This window comes from Furipterus horrens, unplaced genomic scaffold, assembly GCF_987537825.1.
Source record: "Furipterus horrens unplaced genomic scaffold, mFurHor1.1.pri manual_scaffold_10, whole genome shotgun sequence".
In the NCBI taxonomy this organism is placed as follows: domain Eukaryota; kingdom Metazoa; phylum Chordata; class Mammalia; order Chiroptera; family Furipteridae; genus Furipterus; species Furipterus horrens.
Window position 1 is genome coordinate 60,967,412 of NW_028327180.1, and position 26,347 is coordinate 60,993,758.

A 26,347-nucleotide genomic window follows, 5' to 3' on the forward strand; every position below is an offset into this window, starting at 1 on the left:
CTGTGCCCCACCCAAATTACAGCCAGACCCCAGCCCTTCCCCTCTGATTAAGCAGCTCCAGGTTCTGGCACCAGCAGCAGTCATCTTTAGATCATAATTTGACTCTGCCTGGGAACCTCCAAGCCCAGCACAAGTAGCAGCCATCTGGAGATTGCTTTGTAGGTCATGCTGGGTGGTGCTCGACAAAACATAGGTGGTGTCTGACCCTGAGCTGCACCACCAGGAAAACTCCAGAGCCTGTGTGCTCAGTGGACAGCTACAGACCACATCAGAGCACCACACTATCCTGCCCTTACACAGCTGAGCCTCCATGGGAGGGCCAAGGTTGGTGGCCAGTGGTCACAGCCAGTCCTTGCAGTTGAGTGGCCTGGGTAAATCTTTCCCATATACCTGCCAACAGCAATCAAGGCTCAACTGCAAGAGGAGGGTGTACTCAGCCCAAATGGAGGACACACCTCAAGTACCCAGTTTGGGTGATAGGGGAGACTGTGCCACTGGACCCTACAGGACACCTACTACATTAAGCCACGCTACTAAGACAAGGAGTCAAAGAAGCTCTACCTAATACACAGAAACAAACACAGAGAGGCTACCAAATGAGGAAACAAAGAAACAGGGACCAAATGAAGGAACAGATCAAAACTCCAGAAATGGAGATAAGCAATCTATCAGATGCAGAATTCAAAACACTGGTTATAGAAATGTTCAAGGATTTCAGTGTGTACTTCAATAGCATAAAAAAGATCCAGGCAGAAATGGAAAATGTACCAATGGAAATGAAAAATTTACAGGGAATCAACAGTAGAGTGGAAAAAGACAAGAATCAAATCAATGATGTGGAACATAAGGAAACAAAAAACAACCAAACAGAACAACAAGTAGGAGAAAGAATCCAAAACACATGAGGATAGTGTACAGAGTCTCTGGGACAACTACAAGAGTACCAACATTTGCATGATAGGGGTGCCAGAAGGAGAAGAGATGAGCAAGAAATTGGAAATCTATTTGAAAAAATAATGAAAGAAAACTTCCCTGATTTGGTGAAAGAAATAGACATACAATTCCAGGAAGTGTACAGAGTCCCAAACAAGATGAACACAGGCCCAAACCAAGACATATCATAACGAAAATGCCAAAGCTTAAAGATAAAGAGAGAATCTTAAAGGCAGCAAGAGAAAAGAAGTCAGCTACCTACAAGGGAGTTGCTATACGACTGTCAGCCAATTTCTTGAAAGAAACTCTGCAGGCTAGAAGAGATTGGCAAGAAATATTCAAAGTTGTGAAAAGCAGAGACCTACAGTCAAGATTGCTCTACCTAGAAAAGCTATTATTTAGAATTGAAGGGCAGATAAAGTGCTTCCTAGAGAAGAAAAAACCTAAAGGAGTTCATCACCAAACCATTATTACATGAAATGTTAAAGGAACTTATTTAAGAAAAAGAAGATCAAAACCATGAATAATAAAATGGCAATAAACACATACCTATCACCAACTGAATCTAAAAAACAAACTAGCAAACAGGAAGAACAGAAACAGAATCATGGATATGGAGAGCATTTTGATGGTTACCAGATGGGAAGAGGGTGTGGGAAAATGGGTGAAGATGTGAAGGGATTAAGATGTACAAATTGATAGTCATAGAATAGCCATGGGGATAAAGTACAAAATATTTGGAGTAACCAAAGAACTTACATGCATGACCCATAGACATGAACAAGGTTGGGAGGATTGCCTGAGAGGAGTGGGGCAGGCTGGGTGGAGGGGCCAAAGAAGAAAAATAGGGACAAATGTAACAGCACAATCAGCAAAATACTTTTTAAGGGGAGAGCGGCAACACAGTCCCCCACTACCACAAATTATGCAGTCGAGTTTCCCACATTTGGGGAAATCGCAGGGGTCAGCACATCCAGAGTGCAATCAATAAGCCTCGCCCTAAGGAAACCACTTTCATGGTATCTCCCCTGCCAGGTAAGTATAAAATATTTTTTAAAATAATAATGAAAAAAGAAAAATAAAAAAGGGGGAAGAAGAAGAAAGTGTCCGCCTCTAGCTTTGCACAGGGTATCAGCATGGAAGCCCCAAGTGAGAATTAAATGGTGCCCTCTGATTTTAGCACAGGTTCTACAGAAAAAGCTTTCAAGCCTTTTAAGGAACCAACTTTGTGCACTCTGGCCATGGTGGTGCAGTAGCTGGATGAACCTGAAACAAATTCTTGCTTCTGAAAGGTCTTTGCCATGGCAGCTGAACCAGCCTAACTCCTTCAGTACTGATGCTCCTCCATCCTTCAAACCAGCTAAGAAGTATCCTGATGCTCAGGTCTTCTTGACAACTATGCTGACCCACAGGGAAAACTGTGGTTCCACACCATCCAAGAGTTGTCCTGCCTTCAGAAGCTACCATCAGATGTCACTGGCTGCCTGGCCCTGAGAAAGGTCACAAGCATTGTTCCCTGAGCCTTGAGAAGTGGAGATGAAGTGGAAAGCTATTTCAAAGGCAGACTTTGGTCTCATAGTTTTGTTTCATGGAAACATACTCATCTCTGCCCTTCTATTCTGAATGACAGCTTCACCAGATAGAGTAATCTTGGTTGTAGGTTCTTGTTTTTCATCACCTTGAATACTTCTTGCCAGCTCCTTCTTGCCTGCAAAGTTCCATTTGAGAAATCAGCTGATAGTCCTATAGGCACCCGTTTGTAGGCAACTCTCTGCTTTTCTCTTGTTGCTTTTAAGACTCTCTTTATCTTGAACCTTTGGCATTTTCATTATGATGTGTCTTGGTGTGGTCTTCCTTGGGTCTAGCTCATTTGGGACTCTCTGTGCTTCCTGGACTCGTATGTCTATTTTCTTCACCAAATTTGGGGAGTGTTCCTTCATTGTTTTTTCACATAAGCTTTCAATTTCTTGTTCTACCTCTTTTCCTTCTGGCACCCCTATGATTTGGATGTTGGCACACTTAAAGTAGCCCAGAGGTTTCTATGCCTTTCTTCATTTTTTTCAATTCTTGTTTCCTCTTTTGTACTGGTTGACTGTTTTTTCCTTCCTTGTGTTTCAAATCATTGATTTGAACTCCAGTTTTCTTCCCTTCACCATTAGTTTTGTGTGAGTTTTCCTTCATTTCATTCAGCATAACCTTCAATTTTTCCCTTATCCATTTGCCATACTTAAGCATATCTGTCCAGCCTTTGAGCATCTTTATCACCAGTGTTTTGAACTCACTGTCTGTTAGGTTGGCTATCTTCTCGTCTATTATGTTGGCTATCTCCTCGTCCCTTAGTTCTCCCACTGGAACCTTGATCCATTCCCCCTCTTGGGCCATAGTTCTTTGTCTCCTCATCTTAACAGGCTCCTGTGTTTGTTTGCCTCTGTGTCTTAGGTAGAGCTGTTGCACCTGTTACATTTAAGGGGCGGAGCCTGGAGGTATTCATCAGTACAGGGTGACCACATTGTGGCGCTGTTTGTGAGGGAGGAGTCTGAGAGGGAACAATGTTGCTTGCTCAGCACTCGCCCCTATCCCAGGCACTTCTCCCACTTCAGTATGGGACTGGTGCTTCTCTTGCCGTTACCCTGCCTGTTGTTCTCAGAGTGGGTGGGTCTATAGATGTTCTAAGACTGTGGGGGCCCTTTAAACAAGCAGACTCTACTGAGAGACTGGAAGTTTCTTTCTCTACCCCAACCTTCACTGGTTTGCTCAGTCAGAAGCAATGATGCTTTATTTTCCCCAGCGATGGGACTGTGAGCTGTGCAGTCTGGTCTGGTGCTGAGAGCGCTTCCCAGGTGTCCCTCCCTAGTTTTGAAAATGTGAGACTGGACTTTCTGTAGACCTGCTGCTGCTGCTGCCACCACACCGTGTCATATCTGCTCCAGCTCCACCCCTCCTACCTGTCTGGATGAGTATTTCATCTTTATTTTTTTGTTTGTTGGACTTTCATGCAGCTTGATTTTCTGGAACTTCTGGTTGTCTCTAGTTTTGAGGTAGTTGTATTTTTTCTTAGTTGTGGAGGGAGATGCAGCATGTCTATCTAGGCCTCCATCTTCGCTGGAAGTCTGGGTGGCTGTTCTTTTCTGTTTCTGCTTCTTAGATTGATCTGTTTTTATTTTTATTTTCTGCCTTTGTGGTGTGACCTTCTGTGGTAGGAATCTATGTGACTCAGTGGTGCAGACTCCTTGATCTCCTTAACTTGAGATCCCTTGGGATGTGCTTTATGCCTTTTATTTGGACTCTCTAGTAGTATTTTGGGTTTGGTTGTTGTGTTGCTCTTTGGTGGTCCCTTCTCTTAAATTAGCTGGCTGAGTCACTCTGTCCACTTCTTACAATTGTTGAGCTGCCTCCAGCTGATGCCTCTTGGAGGAGAGTAGACTGCTTATGAGATTTTTCCCATAGCACTGAGGTTGAGTCTGCTCTGGGATCTGGTCTGCTGCTCCCCCAGTTTTTTCTCCAGAACCAGCACCCAAAGTTTTCCAAAGCTCCTCTAGTTCATCTCACTCTCTTTCAGCTTTAGCCCAGGTCTTGTGTGGGAAGTGCGCTTTTTCCTGCCAGCCAGCAGGTGGACTGAGGAGGTGAGTGGGAGGGCAGGGGGGGCATTCCCCTGTGTTGGCATGCAGGCTGGGGGTGTTCCCCTACACTGGCAGAAGGGCAGGGGCATTCCCCCATGGTGGCTAGTGAGCACACAGGCTGGTAGTGCTCCACTGCTCTGGCCGGGTGGGTGGGCCAGGGGTGGCCTCCGCCCCTGGAGGGTGCTCTGCCGGGGCAGTGAGTGTCGGAGTCAAGCACGCCTCTGCAAGTGCCCTCCGGCCCATGTGCTCCTCAAGGATCTCGCCCCAACCCTAGCCTTTCCTCCCTGATCTGCAAAAAAAAAATCAATAAATTAAAAAAGAAAAAAAGAAAGAAAGAAAACACCAAAAAAAGAACACTGCTCCCAGCCTCCCAGAACCAGACGCCCTCTGGCGAACTCCTGACTCTGCCAACAGGCACAGCCTGGATCTCCACCTCTGACTGCTCTCAGGAGAGACCCAGGGACATTGAGAAAACTTTGTGCTCCACTGGCTGCTGCCTAAGGATCCAAGCCAGCCAGAACTCCCGCATCTCCCGTGTCTCCTCCATGAACCTCACCAGATGGACCACTCAGAGGCAGCCTCCGCCATCATCAGCGCCAAGGTTCAACTCCTGCCAGTATCCAGAAGTTAACAGATGCTCTGTCCATATTTAGCTGAAACTGTAGACCAGTCTCGGGAGCAAGCAAGGGAAGCCTCTCCTCACTCATCCACCATCTTCCCAAATCTCCATGGAATTTTTAAAAATATTTTATTTATTTATTTTTAGAAAGAGGGTAAGGGAGGGAGAAAAAGAGGGAGAAAAACATCGGTGTGCAAAACAATTGGTTGCCCCCAAGTGGGCCCACAACCCAGGGATGTGGCCTGACTGGGAATCAAACCAGTGACCTTTCAGTTTGCAGGCTGACAATCCATTGAGCCACACCAGGCAGGCCTTGAAAGTGTTCAGGAAGGTGTGATACACTGTTCACAGGTAAACCGATGTCATCATTGTCAATGGATTTAGCAGGACACAGGTGCTCTCATGTATGTGCGAAGAGATGCAAGTGTACAAGCACACCAGGGTGAGTGTATATAGGAGGCGGCTGCAAGGAACCACCTTTGACTTGCGTTTCCTTTCACATGGAGGCTGTGCCTCTTGGCGGCCAGAATTTGGTGTATCGGAGAGCGAGTTGAGAGGTGCTACAATGACCTGCTCTGGAGGTGCCAGTGCACCCCCTTGTCTCACTTAGGGACTAACTGCTTCTGCTTACAAAATGCCCACTTGATGGACCGACAGAGGGTGGGTCAATCAGCCGGTCCAGCCTGTGCTCTGCGCTGCCTCCTCCAATGCGAGTCCTGCATCGCTCCTGTATTTCCCACGCTGTTGTTGAGAGCTTCCTGAGCTCCGGTCTGGTCGTCAGCCTTGTACATAACAGCCCCAAACATTTACGGAGCACCTGCCAGGAGCTCCACACTGCACTGAACTCTGCACAGGTATCACCTCGGCTAATTAGCCCTCATTCCTTTTCTTTCCTTCCTTTTGTAACATTGTCTAAGCAAAATGCTTTGCTAAATTCTCTGTAGTCAACAGTTTGCTCCTGCAGTGAGTGAATTTCTGGGAAGTCAAAGATCAGAGGTATAGATGAGTCCTTTTACCAGTAGTAGAGGCCTCCCAGGTGAAGAGGCCCAAACAGGTACAGGGGGTCCCCACCTTACAAAGAAAAGACTGGGGCTCCAAGGGGAGTGCGCTGGTGCGAGCAAGACATCAGGTGCTCTGGATGCCACAGCAGAAGTCCTGGGGTGCAAGTATTCCCTCCTCAGGATTAGCCCCCAGAAACCAGGAGAGAGATGGGGAAGGAGATATACCCTCTCACCCTGGACGGGACCAAAGGCCTAATCTAAGCTTGTGCCCACCCTGTACTGCTCCCCTTGGTCCAGGGTGTAGATGGAAAGACCCTCTGGCAGGAAGTTCCAGCATACCTCATCCCACCTGTAACCCCCTCTTCCCGCCCTCAGTACCCCCTTCATGTGGGCATCCTGCCATGAGAATCCCACAGGGAGACCATGCTTTCTCCCCAGAACATCTTAATGACCTGGTTCATCACCTGGAGCTTGTAGAAGCTCCACATGGTGGGCATCTCCTGTGGGAGACAGCACCTTCCAGCAGTGGGGGACTGTGAAGGTGCCCCTAGAGAGGAGCCAGCATATACCTGCAGGTTGAATACTAGGAGCTGAACAGACCTTCACCCTGGACTAGGGTGAGGAGCCGATGGAGAGGACTCTCAGCTTTGTCACAGCAGGGGCTCCTCAGAGCCCAAGGTGTGGTCAGATAGGACCCCTTCCTAGACTGTTACACAAGTCTCCCAACCTCCAGAAGGACTCCAGATTGACCCAGAACTTAGCCACATGCCCAGCCCTCTGCCTGATTCTAGCCTCTGGATAAGGACTTGGATCTGGGAGTGGAATAGCTGGCCTTGTCCTTCCGCTCTTGGAGGAATCTAATCCTCCTGTCCTCCTTTCTTCCTCATCCTCTGGTCCTCCTTGTCCTTTTGTCCTGTCCTCATCTGCCTGTTGAGTGGGGGAGTTATGAAATGTATGAGAAGGTAGGCTGCACTGAAAGAGAGTAGGGGCCAGGGCCATAGTCAGTGGGTCCGCTCCATGCAGTAGCCTGTGATCATCCCCCAGCAAGAGCTGGAAACAGCACCTCCCTCTTTCCTCCTCTCATTTCACCTCCCAGCTTCCAGTCCTGTCTCCAGCATTGTGGCAGGCCAATGTGGGCTGCATCACAGGGCCAGCCAAGTAAAGTCATTGTATGAGGCCATAGAATTATTTTTACTAGCTTGGGGACACTTGAGGGCTGCACAAAGGCTCCAAGTCCTCTGTGCCACCTGTCTCCTACTGCCCTCTCTGAGGGGTCAGAGAAGTGCCCAGCTGCAGATGTGAGTGTGGCAACGTAGCACTGAGGGCTGAGGTGGGGAGAACATGACCTTTCTCCAGAGAGAGCACTGATCTCAGATTTGCCCTTCACCATGGAGTTGGCCTTTCTAAGAGGCCTTTGGGCTTTGAAAGGCTGTCTGTCCCCTCAGGGTTGCCAGGTCCCAGCCATGCCCCTTGCTGCCATAAAGCAGGTTTCTCAGCATGAGCTTGCCAGGACCATGGTCACTGTAGCTTCACATCCTCCTCTCTGGCCAGGAGCTCTTGTCCACTTAAACTCCTCTCTCTTTCCACCCACCCACCCTGAGTGTCCCTCCTGATTGTAGGCCTGGGTGACCTTTAGTATTTCTTTTCCTGCCTCATCCTTCTCAAGTGTGCTAAGCAGACCCTGGGAGGTGTAGGCTGGGAGACAGGGCATGGGCTCCAGCCAGAGCACTGTGGTTCCCTGCTGCTCATGGGTAGTAGCAGCCACCACTCCCACCCAAGAGGGCACCATGCTCCCTGGAGCCAGCTGACATCAATCACATAGAACAAACATGTGCGGTTCACCATCTTCCATACTTCCTTCTCCCTGCAAAGGTCTCAGGCCAGAACAACAAAGACCTTAGCCTGGAAGCCTGTTACTGACAGGTGGCACCTTAGCCAGAGGTTGGGAAAGGTGAGAATTATAGCTCCCATATGGCCTGTCATTGTGTAGACATGACACCAAGAAACCACAGAATTTGTTTTCTCCTTTTTTAAGTATATTTTATTGATTATGCTATTATAGTTGTCCCAATTATTTTCCTTTGCTCCCCTCCCCCAGTAACCCCCTTCCCTCCAGCAACCCCTATTTTAGTTTATGTCCATGGGTTATGCATAGTTCTTTGGCTTCTCCATTTCCTTTACTATTCTTAACACCCCTGTGTCTATTTTGTTCCTACCAATCACGCTTCTTAATTCCTGCACCATTTCCCCCGTTGTCCCCCTCCCCCCCAGCTGATAACCCTCCAAATGATCCCCATACCTATGATTCTGTTCCTGTCCTGGTTGTTTGGTTAGTTTGTTTTTGTTTTTATATTTTAGATTTAGTTGTTGATAGTTGTGATTCTGCTGTCATTTTAATCTTCATAGTGTTGATCTTCTTTTTCTTAAATAAGTTCCTTTAACATTTCATGTAATAAGGGCTTGGTGATGATGAACTCCTTTAGCTTTACTTTATCTGGGAAGCATTTTATCTGCCCTTCCATTCTAAATGATAGCTTTGCTGAGTAGAGTAATCTTGGTTGTAGGTCCTTGCTTTTCATCACTCTGAATACTTCTTACCAGTCCCTTCTTGCCTGCAAAGTTTCCTTTGAGAAATCAGCTGATAGTCTTATGGGAACTCCTTTGTATTTAACTCTCTGCTTTTCTCTTGCTTCTTTTAAAATTCTCTATCTTTAGCCTTTGCATGTTAATTATGATGTGTCTTGGTGTGGTCCTCTTTGGTTCCAACTTGCTTGAGACTCTGTGTGCTTCCTGGATTTTTATGTCTATTTCCCTTGCTAAATGAGGGAGGTTTTCTTTTATTATTTTTTCAAGTAAGTTTTCATTTCTTGCTCTGCCTCTTCTCCTCTTGGCACCCCTATGATTTGGGTGTTGGTATGTTTAAAGTTGTCCCAGAGGTTCCTAATCCTCTCCTCATTTTTTTCAATTCTTGTTTTTTCTTTCTGTTCTGGGTGAATATTTATTTCTTCCTTTTGTTCCAAATCATTGATTCAACTCCCAGCTTCCTTCCCATCACTGTTGGTTTCCTGTATTTTTTTAAATTTCATTTTGTATAACCTTCATTTCTTCCTTTATTTTGTACTCAATCATTTCTCGGAGCATCCTTATCACCAATGTTTTGAACTCTTCATCTGATAGGTTAGCTATATCTGTTTTGTTTAGTTCTTTTCCTGGGATTTTGTTCTGTTCTTTCATTTAGGTCATATTTCTTTGTCTCCTCAATTTGGCAGCCTCCCTGTGTCTATTTCTGTATATTAAGTAGAGATGCTTTGACTCTGTGTCTTGGTAGTACGACCTAATGTAGTAGATGTTCTGTAGGGTCCAGTGGCATAGCCTCTCCTATCACCCAAGCTGGGTACTCAAGGTGCACCCTTCATGTGGGCTGAGTACACCCTCCTCTTGTAGTAGAGCCTTGGTTGCTATTGTCAGATCAATGGGAGGGATTTTCCCAGGCCAATCACCTGCAAGGACTGGCTGTGACCACTGCCTACCAACCTCGACCCTCTGTGGAGGATCATCTGTGCAGGGGAAGGGTGGTGGTGTTCCAGTATGGTCTGTAGCTGTCCACTGGGTGTGCTGGCCCTGAGGTTTCCCAGTTGGTGCAGGCCAAGGTCAGTCACCACGTGTGTTTTTCTCAGGACCACCCTGCCTGGGCTATAAAGCCATATGAGATGGCTGCTGCTTGTGTTGTGTATGGAGATTCCCAACTGAAGCCAAGCTGTGAATCTAAGCTGGCTGCTGCTGGCTTCATCTTGATGGATATGGTTTCTTTAATTCCATAGTTGTTAGACTTTCATTCAGCTCAATTTCTGATGGTTCTGACTGATGGTTGTATATTTTAGTTGTAATTTTGATGTGGTTGTGAGAAGAGGTGAGCCATGTCTCCCTATGCTGCTGTCCTGACCGAATCCTCTGCAGAATTTGTTTTCAACCAGTGTCATCATCAATCAGTGACAATTCACTGTAGTGACCACACTTCTGAAAGTCTGCTCATCGCCAACCCCTACACATCAGCCACCACCTTCAAGCTGAATATAAACACTCTAAACTCTGAAAACCCCCTGTCCCTGAGGACTATGCTTCCCAAAACCCTTTGTCAGGTCACCAGCTTGGCTCAGAGAGACTGTCTTACAAGCTCTCTGGGGCTTAAGACATAATAAATGCAGCTTTCTGTCTCAACTTTTTAGTGGTCCTTTCTTTTTTCAACAAGGGATTTTGACAATCAAATCAGCTCACCCGAGAGTCTGATGAATGTTGCAGAAGCCTGTGGAAGTCCTTACTTGTCTTTGGTTTACTTGTCTTTAGTCTTTGAGGGCAGAAATCTGAGAGCTATAAAATAATTCATTTTGACAGCTTGACTTTGATGGTGAGTTTCCCACCCTGCTAGGAGCAGGCCTAGTATTCTGCTTTAGCACCTGGGCCCTTAGCCCTGAAAGGTAAGCTGTCCCATTTGGAAAGACCTGGGGATTTGAGGGTCTCAGATGCACCTACAGGAGGACTTAGCCTTCACCTCCCCATGGGAAATGCTGTGGGAGAATAGTGTGGAAGTCTGCGCAGATCAGGGAGAGTGGAGCCAGGGATGGGGGAGAGTTTGGCTAGTGCCCCTGGAACACCGTCAGGCACTTGGGACAGGACCTCCCATAAAATTTCAAAACAGGAGAAACTGCCCAGCTAGAAATTGCTGTCCCAAACATGGGATTCCCTGGTCAAAACTCAGGGGGACTGTGAACCTGGATGTGAAAAATAACCTTGATTTTCTCTAAGCTCTAGCCGTAATGTAGCCATTCGTTCCGTGATGAAGGGAGGTAGCAGATCGCAGTTGGATTAGCAGGACTCGTGCCTTGGTCCAGACACCTGCCCTACTTCCCAAAAGACAGCACAGTTGTTTGGCTCCACCGCCTGGTAGTGGGGTAGTGAAGAAGCATATAAGCTATATTTCATAATTATCAACACGATTGGTTTTCTTTCGTATTTTTCTTGGTTTTTCCTTCCAAGGACCAGCGGCGGGGCTCATTGAGTATCCGCTGGAGCCAGGTAGGAGCGGGGGCGTGGTTAGAGCCAGGCGGGGGCCGGGGGGCGGGGCCGGGGCCAGGGCGTGGGGCGGGGCGGGGCTGAGTCCAGGGCTGGGAGCGTGGACTCCAGGCCTCTGGCAACACAGATGATCATGGTCTCCCCGGGGACCAGCTCCTGGGGACAGCGCGCAAGGCTGTGGGCCGGGGCCCCATGGAGCCCGGTGTGCCCGCTGCTGCTGCTCCTGCTGCTGCTGTTGGAACTATTGCGGGAGAGCGTGGCAGGTGACTGGTAGAGGAAGGGTGGGGTCGTGGGGTGCAGTTCCAATCACCCCCAAGCTGAGTGCGGGTTGGGGTGGAGGAAGGCGAAGGAGAAATTGACAAAGACTGCGGAGGCCGCCTCCGGGTTTGTGGGGGGCATGGTGATTTGGAGAGCTGAATCTGCGGGGGACGCTGGGCCCTGGGTCAGGCAGAGCTTCTGTTTGCCGCCTCCCACTGCCGCCCCCGGATCGGGATGAGAGGCCAGCTGGCAGGGTCGGCGCACAGGAGGACGCCGCTCGCTCTCGGCTCCTGAGGCCGGGTCCTTCAGGAAGGCCCTGGGCAAGCTCGTTGGAGACGGGGATCTGAGGGCGGCCGGCACGTCCCCTCCTCTAGCTTCCTGGCCCCTTGGCGAGACTCTCTCGGGTTTCCGGGAGATCCCGTGGTGCGGTTGGAGGCTGAAGAAGAGCAGCCTGGCTCGGAATTTCCGTTCTTTCCCACTTTCAGTTTTGCTTGCAGAGCTGGCCGGGCCTGATGTCATCCTGAATTCCCCACCGTTCCGAAGGGCACCGCCCACCGAGGCCACACAATGCTTATTTGCACAGGTGGAGAGGTGTACGCCATTGTGGCAGTAATAATAGCTGGGGTCCTTTTTGCCAGCCTGTTATAAGAGCTTCACTTACAGGAAGCCATTTCTGCTTCTCAAAATGTCCTCAATTTACAATCTATACATTTGAAATAAGGCCCAGAGAGGACACTAGGTGGCAGCACTGGGACCTGGAGTCTGGTGTTTAAACCTGTGCCTTAGATACCATCTCAGAATATTTTTAATACATAAAATGAAATACATAGGATTACAAAGGAACCAAAATATGTTTCAACAAAGCTATTAAAATTCTTAAACTAGAAATATAAATGTAACACATGTGCTTTAAGTTACATTAAATAATGCATAGCAACAGGACTAACAACTCCCATTGTTTGGAAGCGTGTTTCTGTCATGTGATTCAAAAACACCTGTGACTTGTATGGGACCAAAGCACAGGTTCTGCTAACCCTGCTGCACATTGTTGTCTTCAGTTGTCATGATAGGAAAGGCTAAATGTCAGTTGTGTACTATGAGGCTCAGCTTCCTGCGGCAGCCCTCACAAATCTGTCCCCTGAAAGCCACTTCCTCCCCCTACCCTTTCCTCTCTCCTCAGGTTCTTCTGCAGGCCCTTCTCATTGCACTTCCCCCACCCTTCCCTCTGTGGCAGGCTCATGAATTCAGGGTGACCACAGCTATGTCCTTTCTCTGGCCCAGACCTTGCCCCTGAACTTCAGTCCTTAGGACCTGCACCAGCATGGCCTTTCCTGTGAACTAATTTGACAAATGCTTCACACAGCACCCCTCCCATCAGACACAATTGTAGGCACTTTGCAGTATTAATTTAGTAAACCCTCACAACAGTCCTATTATCCCCCACTTTCTGATGGAGAAACTGAGTCATGGAGAGGTGATCTAGCCCTATCTTTCCTCCCCAGACTTATTTCTTGAATTTGCAGTCTGCCCTTGACCTTGACTTTCCTAGATACACCAGTCTTTCTCCAGATATTCCTGCTTTGCTATTTATTTTTGCCAAGAGCAGTGGTTTTGAAACTTTAATCATCTAAGTCACCAACCAGGCTTGTGAATTGCACAACACTGGCCCCACCACCTGAGTTTCTAACTCACTAGGGCTGGGACCTAGGAATGTGCACTTTCAACAGGTTCACAGGTGATGCTGATGTAGCTGATCCAGAGGGTAACTCCTGAAGACTCCCTAGCCTAGAATGTTCTTCCCTCCTCACCTACCCCACTGCCCAGAAACACAGCTGGTGAGGTTTCCTCTGGGTCTCAGCCTATAAGGCCCCTGACCCAACACACTCTTGTCCCCAGGGTATTCCCAGCACCTGGTACCTCCTGCTCCCCACACTCATCAGCTCCCACTGGAGCTGATTGTTTGTTTAATTGTCCCCCTCCCTGCCAGACCTGACCTCCCCTGAGGCCATGTCTGCCTCAGGTCATCTCTGTCCCTGCCCCACCCCCAGCTCAGTGCCAGGCATGTGGTATGTGCTCAGTAGATGTTTGTCAGATTGTTACAGAAGAGGGTGTCCAAAAAACCCCAGAGCTTGCAGCTTGGGGATGGGGAGAAGGAAGCAGCTTTCAGGATGCCTTCAACATGACTGTGGCTGCTGGATGGTGTCTTTGTTACACAAATTGCTTGGATGCTTCCAAGGCCTCAAGGAGATGGGAGGGGTCTTGGACTGGGGGATGGTATGGAAAAAGCACACAGAGCCTGCCTGAGGTTCTGTGAATGGTCAGAACTGGGAACCATGCCTACTGCATCACAGGACACAGTCAGGGATTTAAAAATAAGTGGCAGACATTTTAACGAGACTGACCATGCAGTTTTCAGGAGGGGAGCACACTGACCATGCGGTTTTGAGAAGTTCTCCATGTGGATTACAAAAGAGGGTACACCATGCTGCTTTAAGAAGGGAAAACTCCATGCAGCTTACGTGGTTCTGGATTAGAAGCTGGTGGGCACCACAACACAGAAAGACCTTCCCAATCAGAATTGAATGATTGGCTGCTACTGGTAAAGCTGAACTGTGTCTAGGAAGTAGGGAAACGGTATCTCTAACTTTTCTAAAACTAGTCTGGTTTGGTAGGGGGAGGCAGAAATATGTGTTTATGGGTGTTTTAAGGAACATAAGACCTAACAGCAGAAATCCACAAATAATCTAAATCTATATAATTGTTAAATAAACGATTCTTTTTCTTTTCACCAAACTCTGGTATTGAGAGTTATAATTCTGGCGGCGGGCAATCGGGCCCCTAACTAAACAGCCCGTGGGTGCTAGGTTTCAACTGGAGCAGCCCAGGGGTTCTGTAACAAGATGAGTGATACTGTGAGGGGAGAGTGAGAGGTCAGGGTGGCAGAGCTGACTGGTGAGCAAGATGGCTAGGAGGTACTGCTCTCCACAAGGCAGCATGTGAGCGTTGCCTGGGAGCTTTCTGCACCTGCCAGTGTCCATTCCGCCTCCCCCCAGAACAGCTAAGTCCAGGTCCATGGCAAGATTATCAGAGCTGCTGGGTGGTGCTAGGGTGGAAGTGGGGGCAGCCCAGCCCTGCTTCCCTCCTCTCTAAGTGGTAACAGTCAGGGCCCACCTTACAGGAAATGCCAGTAAAAACACTATGAACCAGTACTTACAAAGGTTAGGAGGCACATCTGGCACTGAGGCCCTGCATGCTCCTCATTGACTTTGTGCCTGAGCGCTGGGGAATTTTCCGCTGACTCCTGAGGCCAGGCCGCCATGTTCCTCTTACCTTTCAGCATGCCTCTAAATTCCCATTCCAAACCCTCTCTCCCAGCAGACATGAGGGTGTGTAGGATATTTGTACCTGGAGATTTATACTTCCCTTTCCCGTTTCTCTCTTGCAGAGAGTCCCTGGGGGCTGCCTGTGGTGGCTGATGGCCCGGCTTCCTTAGCAAAGGTTGTGATGGCAGAATTGGCCAACCGGAAGTTAGAAAACCAGCCCTGGCCTGGAGGTAAGGTCCTACCCACCTGCTGAAGGGACGGACAGGATGGCAGAGGTCAAGAACCGTACCCACCTGCCACCCTACCCCCCAACCTGCTTGCAGGAGGGCATGTCCACAGTCTGGAGTCTGGTGGATTGTCTCAGGGAAGAGGACTCTGCCAGGGTGGGGGACTAGAGGCCAGAGCCTCCCAAGAGTACCTGGGGGGCTGGGATCTGGTCTCCAGAGGGCTGGCTCCTCACTTAGGCATCTTTCCCCACCTACCTCCTTCCTTCCCATGCTCACCTCTCCCCTCCGAACAGGATGAGGAGACTGGGGAGAGGATGTCTGGGGTCCCTTCCTCCAAGACTGTCTTTGTGCCTTATGTTCATTATCACTGTGACTATTCCAGTGTGTGAGGTTCCCACCAACAGTGGAGGAACGCTCACCTCCCGCAAGGCCACACATCTGGAGGGTGGCAGTGCCACGTAGATTGTGGCAGGGTAAGACAGAGGCAAAAAAAAGTCTCCTGGGTGGGCAGGGAAGGGACCAGGCACCTCCCTCCCCCCTACAGTCAGAGAAAGATGGAGACTGCTTTAGGAGTGCAAGACTGCCCATTGGGGGGGGCTGGCCACATGGCCCAGTGACCAGGAAGGGACAGTGAGGGCTGATGGCACAGGCAGGCCTTGAGGCAGCAATGGGCATATGGCTACTTCCTTAGGTCATGTCCCAGCAGCAGCAAATTCCCCTGCACAGCTGCCTTGTGGCCCCCACTTCCTTCTGCTGTGGCCCCACAGTGCCCGGCCCTGACCCCAGCTTGGCAGGGGTGGCACCTGGGGACCTCCAGAGCCAGGGAGGTGGCCTGAGGATGGCTCCATCAGCTTATTTTGCATGATGATCCCTCCTGGGTCCAATGAACAAGCGGGAGTCTAGTCACAGCTCCAACCATCTTCCTGAGGCAAAAGAGGGGTGTAGGCAGTGTGTAAAGCCCCTAGAGAGAAGACTGGGCCCCCAGGACCATCCGGCAGGTGGAGCAGACAGTGGTGGGATTTTCAGGGCAGGAGGGGCGACAGGTGCCTCACTGGGGACATGCAAGACAGTACCTGGAAGTTGGCTGAGTGAAGGGCCACCATAATGAGCTTGTCCCAATTGCTGGGATGGGTGTGCAGTGTGGGGAGCAGGCCATGGGTACAGCAATCCTGAGCAGGGCAGAAATCTCAGCCGGGAGCCAGAGCTTCCATGGTAGGGGGCCCTTCCAGACACCATCTGCACAAGCCTGAGAAGTCAGCACTACTGTGCTGAGTCACAGCACCATTTGTTTCCCTTTGTTATCATAGCAGGTCACAAACACTCTCTTGCCTCAGGACCTTTGCATGGGCTTTCTCTCTACTGGAATGCTGTCTCCCAGACTTTTACTTAGCTGGTTCTTTCAGGTCTTTACTCAAAAGGTTCCTGTGTGGGAAGGCTATTCCTGACTATTCCATCTAAAATTGTAAACCCCTCCCCTAGTATTTCATATATCCTGCTTTATAGTTTTCCCTTTGGCACTTAACTTCTGTCCAGACTGCCATACATGTTATTCATTTACCTTGCTAATCCTACATTCATGTAAACTTGCTGAGAGCAGGTGTTTGGAGCTGTTCTGTTCTGCTGGCATCCCCAGAGCCTTGGAGAGGGCCAGACACAGAAGCTGATCAGAAAGTCCTTACCGAGAGGAACAGGAGGGCAGTCCCCACTGGGCTGCCAGGGTGGGCAGAGTTCAGCCAGAAGGGCAGGTGTGTGCCATCGGCCCTGCTTTTTGCTACAGTGAACTTGGCAAGTGACTTTGCTTCTCTGTGGCTCAGTTTCCCCATCTGTCATGGATAGGTACAATAGTACCTGCCTGATAGTTGTTACAAGGTTGAACTGAACCAAAATCTTATAAAGTGCTTGGGACAGAGTTCAGTAAGTACCTAGGTGTTTTTATAAATTTAAAAAATAGTATATTGATAGACTTTTCCTCATTTTTAACCCAAAATAATTGGCTATTAATGCAGCTAGCATTATTAAATACTGTGCCCCCTCATCCACTGGGGACACATTCCAAGATCCCCAATGGATGTCTGAAACCAATGATAGTATACTATGTTTTTCCTACATATGCCATCTATGGTAAAGTTGAATTTATAAATTAGGCAATCTCATGGACCAAAGATTTGATCTTACCATAGATCTTAGCAACCTCAGCACACAATTTTTTGTTTCCTTTAGTTGAGAACTTTCACCTTTTCACTTAAAGGAGCATATTATCGCTTCTCTCTGGCACATCCAAGTTGCTAGCATTGCTGCTCCTGTGCTTTGGGGCCATTACACAGTAAAATAGGGTCACTTGAACACATGCATTGCAATACCCGGACAGCCAATCTGATAAGTGAGGTGGCTACCAAGTAGCTGACAGACAGGGTGTTTATACAACGTGGATCCGCTAGACAAAGGGAGGTTCATGTCCTGGGCAGGATGGGTGGGATGGCCTGAGATTTCATCACACTACTCAGATGGTGTGTAATTTAAAACTTAGATTGTTCATTTCTGGAATTTTCCATTCAATACTTTCAGACTGTGGTTAACTGCAGGTAACTAGAACAGTTGTCAACCAGTGCAAGGCAGACAGCGAAAACTTCCAAATGGCAGAGGTACTATTTTCACTGGTACTCATGTTCTTTTTTGTGCATTTCAACAAACACAGGAAGTGCTTCTATGTGCCAGCACGATGTCCCCTCAGGGCCTGAGGGCACAGGGGTGACACTCAGATGTGGTGTCCCCCTCATGGAGCCCGCAGTCATTCTCAGAGCACGCAGAGAGCCCTCTGAGAGATGTTGGAGCAGGATCAGGAGGACTTCCTGGAGGGAAGAGGAGAAGAGGCAGGGGGAGGGCCAAGGACAGAGGGAACCTCCAGTGGGGATGCTGGGCAGAGACCAAGGGAACTGGGAGCTGGGAGCTCTGTGACGGGGTTTGACTCCAGCTTGCCCACTGAGTATTCAAACATCCAGCACCTACTATGTGCAGAAAGCTGTTTTAGGCGGAGGGAAAACAAGAGAATAATCCTTACAGGAATCCCTGCTCCTGGCAGAGAGGCTATCAGTAAGATAAACAAGTAAAGGGCAAAGATTCTCCAGGAGGGGGTAATGCTCTGGAGAATAACTCAAGAGATGCGAGCAGGGGGCTTGGGGAGTATAAATATTTCCATGGGTGGGCTAGGAAGCCCTGGCTAAGAATCAGGTGGCATTTGAGTGAAAACTTCTTTAAAAATTCGTTAAGGGAGTGAGCTGTGGCTATCTCTGAGAAAGGTGGGCTGAGTTTTTAAACATATAGCATTTGTTTTAATAGCTTGAGTTGGGACTGGCTGCTGAGTTGATTTCATCTCCAGCACCAAGTTGAATGGATGAGTTGGTGCTTTGGAGACAAGGTAGAGAACAGCCTGGGGCAGTGTTTGGACTTAAAGAGATCAACCCCCAATGTCGGCTGTGGGAGTGAGAGGGATGGGGAGCAAGTCCAGGTGCCACCAGCTCAGTATCCCTTGGTCAAACCAAGAATGATGGCCAGACTTTATAGGTTTCTCTGGAGGATGAGCAATCCACATAAATTAAGCTTCCAAACAACTTTTTAAGACTCACACCCTTTTAAGTTGTGAGGTAGGAAACCAGATGATCACATTTACTAGTGAGAGTGTCAAGTATGAGTAAGTAGGCCCTGAGTGAGGAGCCGAGAAATTGGGAGTAAAGTCACAAGCCTGAGCGCACAAATTTTGGCCTCAATGTTTGAGTGGTTGATTATTTAAACTGTTCAGATACCTTGTTTTGGTAACTGAAATTGCCAGTTCTTGCTCTGGCTCAAGATAGCGAATACTCTGGGCAGGTTTCACCACGACCCGCGGCGCTGAGCCTCAGCGATCCGTGTTTCCACAGGGACGCACTCCCTCCGCTACCACTACCTCACCCTGTCTGAGCCAGGCCCCAGCCTCCCCCAGTTTCTGGCTGTAGGCTACGTGGACGACCAGCCCTTCCTACGTTATGACAGTCGTGTGGCCAAGGCCGAGCCTCAGGCCCCGTGGATGGCGTCTGTGGACACCCAGTACTGGGAGACGGAGACCCAGAAGCAGAGGACCTGGGCGGATGTGCAGCAGGTGGAGCTGTGGACGGTGATGGGCTACCACAACCAGAGTGGTGGTGCGTTGGGTGGGCCCCCTACCCAGTCTCCCCAACCCCACCCTCCTTTCTTCCATTAGGGGACAGCAGTCACCGAATCCAGCCTGTCCGAGGATGCAGGCATACTCCTGAGGCATGGCTCTTCCCAGTATCCACCCCAAAGCCAGGCAGGGGCCACAAGGGCCTTTAGAATCAGCTATGACTTTAGCAGCTGGCCCACAAGCCAGTGCAGGAAGCATTCACAGAAACTGGGGGCCCTCAATGTCTCCCCCATTGACTAACCAGGACTCCAGACCTTTCCCAGCCTCCTCACCCTTCCCACATGCCTCGAATCATACCTACCCCCAGGCACATTCTGTGCTAGGTAATGGAGGGAGGTTGGATGAACTTGAACTAGGCAGACAACACAGGGTAGGAGACGGAACCCAGATGAAGACCCCTGTTCTGCCCAGTGTCAGCAAGGGACAGGCGTGCTTCTCAGCATCAGCCTTGCCTCAGCAAAGGGAGCACACACCTACACGGGGCTGTGGGTATGCCCTGCGGAGGCAGTTCCTTCATGCTGCACTCTCTGCTTGGTGCCCAGACTCCGGAGTGACTAAAGCCTTGGGCCCACAGGCTCCATCACAGCTAGATACAAAGGACCAGGACTGGGAAGGGCGGGGTCTCAGCCCAGGGCCCCTGGGGTGAGCGTGACCACCCTCAGTAGCAGTGTTAACAGCCAGGTGCACCCTTCTAAACTGGTGTTGCCATTGAGGGCATCTCACACCCATCAGTAACCAAATTTCTCCTCACTAGTGTAGAATGTACTGATGTGTCTAATTGTGAACTCAAGTGTTCTTCCCACAGGAGAGGCCCAGTGGCTTCTCAGCCCTGGCTGCTCATAAAAATTACCTGGGGAGCATTGTTTAAAATGCTGATGCCCTGCCACCCACACTGTGGAGGCCCTGTGGGTGGTAGGCTCCTGGCCCTGCAGCCCCCCTCACCGCAGCCTGCTTGCCCCGTGCACAGGAATGCATAGTGCTCAGCGCATGTTTGGCTGTGACATCCAGGACAGCCACTCTAGCAGTTTCTGGCAGTTTGGCTTCGATGGGCAGGACCACCTGTCACTGGACATGGAGACCCTGAGCTGGGTGTCAGCTGAGCCAGTGGCCGTGCGGACCAAGCGCTGGTGGGAGTCAGAGCGCTGCTATGCCGAGTATGACAAGGCCTACCTGGAAGGCCTCTGCCTCACCTCTCTGCGCAGGTATCTGGAGCTGGGAAGCCAGATCCTCACCCGGAGAGGTAAGGCCCAGCCTGTGGCAATGCATAAGGGGCCCCACACTCCCACGCTCCCATTCTCCACAGCTGTCCCATTTGACAGAGAAGCTTGGGGGGTGGGGTAGGCTGTATCACCCTGGCTCAGATAAGCCAGCTGTAGCCCAGAAAGATGGACAATCACCAGGGCAGGAAGAGAGCCCAGACCTCAGGCCCTCAGTCCAGGTGAGGTAAGTGAGGAGTTCTGGAATCTCCTGTCCAAGTGTGGTCTTGGGAATAACACCCCTACTCAGCTTCATTTTTTTTTTTTTAACACATTGCGTACGGGTGGCGAGAATTCTTGTCATTTCTAAAAGGCATTTAAATTCCCTGGTACGCAACGTGTTAAGGAAAAAGGATCTTTTTTTTTTTTTTAAATCCTCACCCAAGGACATGCTTATTGATTTTAGAGAGAAAATAAGGGAAGGAGGGAGAGAGAGGGAGAGAGACACCAATCTGTTGTCTCTTGTACATACCCCAACAACCAGGGACTGAACCCCACGTGCCGAACAACTGAGCCACACCAGCCAGGGCTCAGCCTCATTTCCTTTATCTGTAGAGCTAGTGAGTTAAACTTGGTGGCTCATAAACTCCTTTTGGCATTTAACATCCCATGGTTCTGCTCCTTGAGGAATGACTCCAGGCCCCAAGGGAGAGCATCCTTCACCACTCCCAGACCACTGGGGACTTCTGGGGAAGCTGAGGCCCTTCACCCTCCTCCTTCCACACAAGCCTCATGCTGAACATGCTCCCCAGGCCTGGGTGCATCCTAAGCTTTTCCTGACCCTGGACTGCAGGGCTGGAGATATATAGGCTGCAATGGACACTAAGGAAGGTGGGTGCTTGCAGTGTGAGCGTAGAGGCCACAGGCGGCCCTGGATGGGATTGGTCGGAGCATGCAGCACACCAGGGACATCTGATTGAGCAGCAGGTGTGCATCAGCCGAGCTAATGTGGAAGACTCTCCTCAGAGGAGGTCAGAACAGTGTCAGGAAGGGAAGATGTGAGTACGAGAGCAGAGTGTGGTGGTTCAGAGCTCAATCCTTGAGCCCATCCTCCAGATCCACATCCTGGCTCCAGGACTTGCTGACTTTGTGACCTTAGGCAGCTTACTTGTCCTCTCTGTGCCTCAGTTTCCTCACTAATATAATGAGGAAGGTAATAATGGCCCATGCTTCTTTAAGGCATCATTTTGGTATGTGTTGAATAAGTCGTGTTAAAACTTTCATTCAGTACCAGGGATCCTCCCTCCTTCACCTGGTCCATTAGTCGGGTTATCCACAGAAACAGAACCAACAGGATTTGTATTGTCTATATAAAGAGAGAAAGGTGGAATGTAAGGAATTGGCTCACGTGACTGTGGAGGCTCGGGAGTTCCCAGTCTGCAGTCAATGAGCTGGAGACCTGGGGGAGTCGATGGCGCAGTTCTGTGCAGATGTTGGCAGGCTCACAACCCATGAACGGTCTGAAGGCAGGAAGAGGCCCGCAACCCAGCTCAAGCAATCGGGCAGGAGGTGTCCCTCCCATCAGCCTTTCTGTTCTCTTCAACTCTCCAGCTGCTTTACTGAGTCCACAGAGTCAAGTGTGCATCCCACCCAGAAGCACCCTCAGCTCCCCAGAAAACTAACCAAATGCTTGGGCACCCCCACAGCCCAGTCAAGTGGACACATAAAATGAGCTGTCACACTTTAGATTATACCCTGCAGAACAACCCTGAGGAAGGGGCAGTGTGTCCCCAGTTGACCCTGAGAGACAGAGGCTTGCAGACAGAGGTCAGGCTAGGCTCTAAGCCCATTCTCATAGCAAGGCTTGTTCCAAGGCGAAGGAAGGGACAAGGGGCGTCATTCTTGACTTCACTTACCCGGCCCCTGCTGTGTGCAGGAGGTCATGGGGAAGTTCGTGAAGTCTAAGAGAACCCTAGGGAAAAAAGGGAGGATGTCAATATAGAACCCAACAGCACCACATAGGACTGACTCTCTTCGAGGCAGGGAGCAGGAAGTCACAGCACCACCATGGGAATTCCCAGGACAGTGCCCCTTGGGAATGGTTGGCAATGGTCATCCCTGCCTCCAATATTGGTTGAGTGCCTGTCCCAGAGAGAGACCTGTCCCCACCTGTTCCCTGTCCTCCACCAGGGAAGATGCTGGAGGGGTCCGGATCAAGCAGGAGGGACAGGCAGAGTGCCTGCTCACCAGCCTCCCTCCCTCCACCTCTCTCTGCAGAGCCACCCATGGTGCGGGTGACAAAGCACACAACTCTGGACAGGAGTGCCACACTGCGGTGCTGGGCCCTGGGCTTCTACCCACAGGATATCTCACTGAGCTGGTGGCTGGGTGAGCAGGAGCTGGCCCTGGACACTGAGTATGTGGAGACACGCCCCAGTGGGGATGGCACCTACCAGACGTGGGCCGCCGTGCAGGTGCCAGTCGGGGAGGAGGCTGCGTACACCTGCCACGTGCAGCACTCCAGCCTGGACCGTGTGCTCACTGTGGCTTGGGGTGAGGAGCTGGGATTGGCTGGGAGGGGGTCACAAGGCAGGAAGAGTCCAGGGCCCCCAGAGATAGTCCACTGGTCTGGGGGGTGCCCCCTTTTCTCTGCCTTCCCTAGAACCGCCCTCTAGTCAAGGACTCATTGCCATGGTTACCTGCCCCCTCCTCTTCTTGCTGGCGCTGGGAGTTGTGATCTTCACCAGGAGATGCCTTCGAGGTAGGTGGGAGAGAAAGTGGGAGGCCCTCCACTGGTCCATCCCCACAGGGATGAAAGCTCTTCTCCTATCCTTTCAGCTACATCTGTTCCGTTCCCCGAGCAGTAGCTACTTCTGAGGCCCTGCTGCCTGCTCTACAGCTGCACCCCACCCTGGGGCCCTGAGGACCCCACTGCCAGGGGAGATTGCTGGGCCTGATCTTGCAAAGGGCCCAGAGTAGGAGAGGCAGAGGGGAGGTGGAGACCTGGGCCCCCAACCCCTCTACCTACCACTCCCCTCACCTCCTATTTTGCATTCTCTTTCCCCAGGCAAGAATAAGGAACCTTATGAGCAAGCACCAGGTGACTAGGGTGGTGGGTTGGGGACAGGAGGCCCCAGGTGATGGTGGGATGGCAGGTTGGGAACAGGAGGCCCCAGGTGACTGGGATGGCGGGTTGGGGACAGGAGACCCCATGTGCTCCCGTGTGGCCAAGGTGCCTTAGAACCCAAGAAGGAGGCAGGGTACTGGGGCAGGTGATTTCCCTGGCTTCAGTCCCTGCTCACCCACAGGCCTGGAACCAGGCACTCCTGGGAGCCACCACCTGGGTTTGGGGGGGACCAGGAGTGAGTTGGGGTCACCTTCCTCCTTCCCTGCAGGTGGAGAGGAACCCCCATAATTCCCAAAGCCCAGAGAGAACAGGGGCTTCTCAGCTGCTCTGCTGACATTTCACCATCAGAGACCGAGGAGTGCTGTGGGGTATGTGGGGGCCTGGGAGCCCCCTGCACTGGCTGGCTGGCTGGCAGACGTGACCTGACTGTGGGGCCAATCCTGCCCTCAAAACTGAGCCCTCCTCACCCTCACCACCCTCCTTACAAGCAGTCTGTGCCACTAAAATGGCTTTGTCATCTTCCCGAAGTCCTTTAAAAAATGTGGCTGTTCCTGTTTGGGGAGCAGGAAGGAGGGCAGCCACAATTCCTCATATCTTTCACCCTCAACAGTTTGCAGAATAACTTTGACTTCACATGCAGGGCAACTCTCACTTGAGCATCTCTGGCACCCTGAGAGCGTGACAATGTTGTCTCACCACAACTTTCCCAACACTGTGGGTGAGTGTGGTGTGAGGGTGTCCTTAAGCACCTGAGGAGCCTGGAGGGACAGGTGCTCAAGGGCAAGCTGTGGGAGGGGAAATAACCCCTCCAGATTTTCCTTCCTGTCTTTTCAATGGTTTAAATCTTTACAATAAGCACATAACATTCCTGTGGTAATGCTTGTTAAAGATGTTATGTGAAGGCCCAGCCTCACGTTTCTGAATTTCAACAGAGCAGAAACCCCATGTCTCCTTTGTAAACAACATCCCTGGGAAAAAATAAAGAAAAGAGAGAGAGAAAAAAAAAGAATCTTCCTGGGACCACGTGTCTTTTGTTTATTCAGCAAACAGTCCCACTCTCTTGGCCACTGGGTGAGCAGGGGCTGAGTTGGAGAGGGAGCTCCCAGTCACGAGGACACAGGCCAGGCACCCTGTGCATCTCCAGCACACCTTAGGGCCTGACAGAGCCTCCTATGGGGATGTGAGAAACTGGTCTGCAGCCCTGGGAGGCCAAGAGCCCAGAGTGTGAAAGATGTGATACACACCCTGACTGGTGTGGCTCAGTGGATAGAGCACCGGCCTGAGAACCAGGAGGTCACCGGTTCAATTACTGGTCAATGCACAGGCCTGGGTTGCATATCAGGTCCCCAGTTGGGGGTGGGCAAGAGGCAACTGATCAGTGTTTCCCTCTCCCCTTCCTTTCTCCTCTGGAGAAAGACAGTTTCTTGGCTTCTTTTATGCACTTTGGCATAAGGAGGGCACTAAGGAAGGTGGGAGGCAGCAGGGGAATTGGATGACAGGTAGACAAGATGATGTGGTTTCCTGCACCCTCAGGAAAGCACATCATCTTGTTACTTCTGGCATCTCAAATGTGTGCTAACCTAGATGCAAAAGAACAATGGGCAGGGCTGGCTTAAAGCAAAGAAAAACGGTTTACTGAAGACGTTATAGGCCTGGGGCGTGACTACCCACCATGACCTGACCAGTTAGGAATTTATGATCAGATCACCTGTGAGGTTGCTTTCCATAGAAGCCCTTTTCCGTCTCCTGGGGACACTGAAACACTTCCCCTGGCTTGGGGGTCTTCCTCCCCTTTCCTACTAACCTTCCCCTTGCTGGAGCAGCCCCCACTCCTGACTTCACACACTAGACGGACTCAGCCTTCCTGACCTTCCGGAAGTGTCTACCCTGTAACTCGATTATGGGATCCTTGGCAACCATGTACCACTCCAGCTTTTTAAAATCATATTTCTCTTAAAGAGGTTAGTTCAGTGTCTTGCCCACAGAACCATAAAACGGAATTAAAGGGATCCTGCATCAGCCCCTGATTGTTGGAGACGCTCACTCTGCGCCCCGTATCATGCTGCCTCCCAGCACTGGGGGCCTGTGAAGTTCCTCCTACCCGGGTTCCCTCTAGGACTCACCTCTCACCTCCCACCTACACTGTGACCTAAGAATGGTCACCTGAAAAAACTGAGGCCATGGGACATGATCCCAGCAGCACCCCACAGCCACATATTTGGTGAGCCCAGGGCCCTGAGTCTTAACTCCATAGAGGGATGAACAGGCCCAGAACACACAGTGGTCCCCCTGACCCATTTGATCACCCCCATTTTTGTTTCCCTGATAAGCAATAGCTAGTCGGCGGTCTCTACCAGAGATGGGAGCTCTGGGCCCAGCTGGACCGGCCTGGACGCCTGCCTCTCTCCTCATTGCTTCCTTAGTCACCCTTCCGGACATCTCTACTGAGCTCCCACAGAGCCCATCCCGGGTCTGCAGGGTGCCATCATGAGTCACACAGGGCTGCCCAGGCAGCTAGGGGCTGGCCTTGGGGACAGCGACAAGGCCAGCAGGAAGGCTCAGCCCTGGACTCATCTTTTTTTTTCACTTCAAACTTCCCAGAGTGTTCCAGAACCCCAGGCTATGCTATTCTGGAACAGCTGTGGGTTCCAATTGCCTGCTGCCAAGAAGCATGACTCCCAATACAAAAGTTTGGTGGAAAAGGAAAGTGGGTTTATTTAAGAGTTTTACAGATTCAGACTAACAGTGGGTTTCTACCATTATGTCCCACTCCCTTTA

At 50.4% G+C, this 26,347-nt stretch overlaps 1 protein-coding gene, 1 non-coding gene and 1 pseudogene across 2 annotated transcripts; 2 read left to right on the top strand and 1 right to left on the bottom strand.

Annotated features, from left to right (window-relative positions):
- Positions 1-1,818: 1,818 nt before the first annotated feature.
- LOC150000418 (U1 spliceosomal RNA) lies at positions 1,819-1,976 on the bottom strand. Its single transcript, XR_016513788.1, has one exon. It is a non-coding gene; the product is annotated as a U1 spliceosomal RNA (small nuclear RNA).
- A 93-nt stretch (positions 1,977-2,069) lies between these two features.
- Positions 2,070-2,453, top strand: LOC150000419 (INO80 complex subunit C pseudogene; annotated as a pseudogene).
- An 8,868-nt stretch (positions 2,454-11,321) lies between these two features.
- On the top strand, positions 11,322-23,925 carry LOC150000420 (H-2 class I histocompatibility antigen, Q10 alpha chain-like). The gene is made up of 8 exons (XM_090287889.1): positions 11,322-11,506; positions 14,947-15,054; positions 18,966-19,226; positions 20,214-20,486; positions 22,720-22,995; positions 23,105-23,203; positions 23,510-23,542; positions 23,838-23,925. Exons 1-8 carry the CDS (start codon positions 11,371-11,373, stop codon positions 23,855-23,857), a joined length of 1,206 nt encoding a protein of 401 aa, XP_090144015.1. The 5' UTR covers positions 11,322-11,370; the 3' UTR covers positions 23,858-23,925.
- The last annotated feature ends 2,422 nt before the right edge of the window (positions 23,926-26,347 follow it).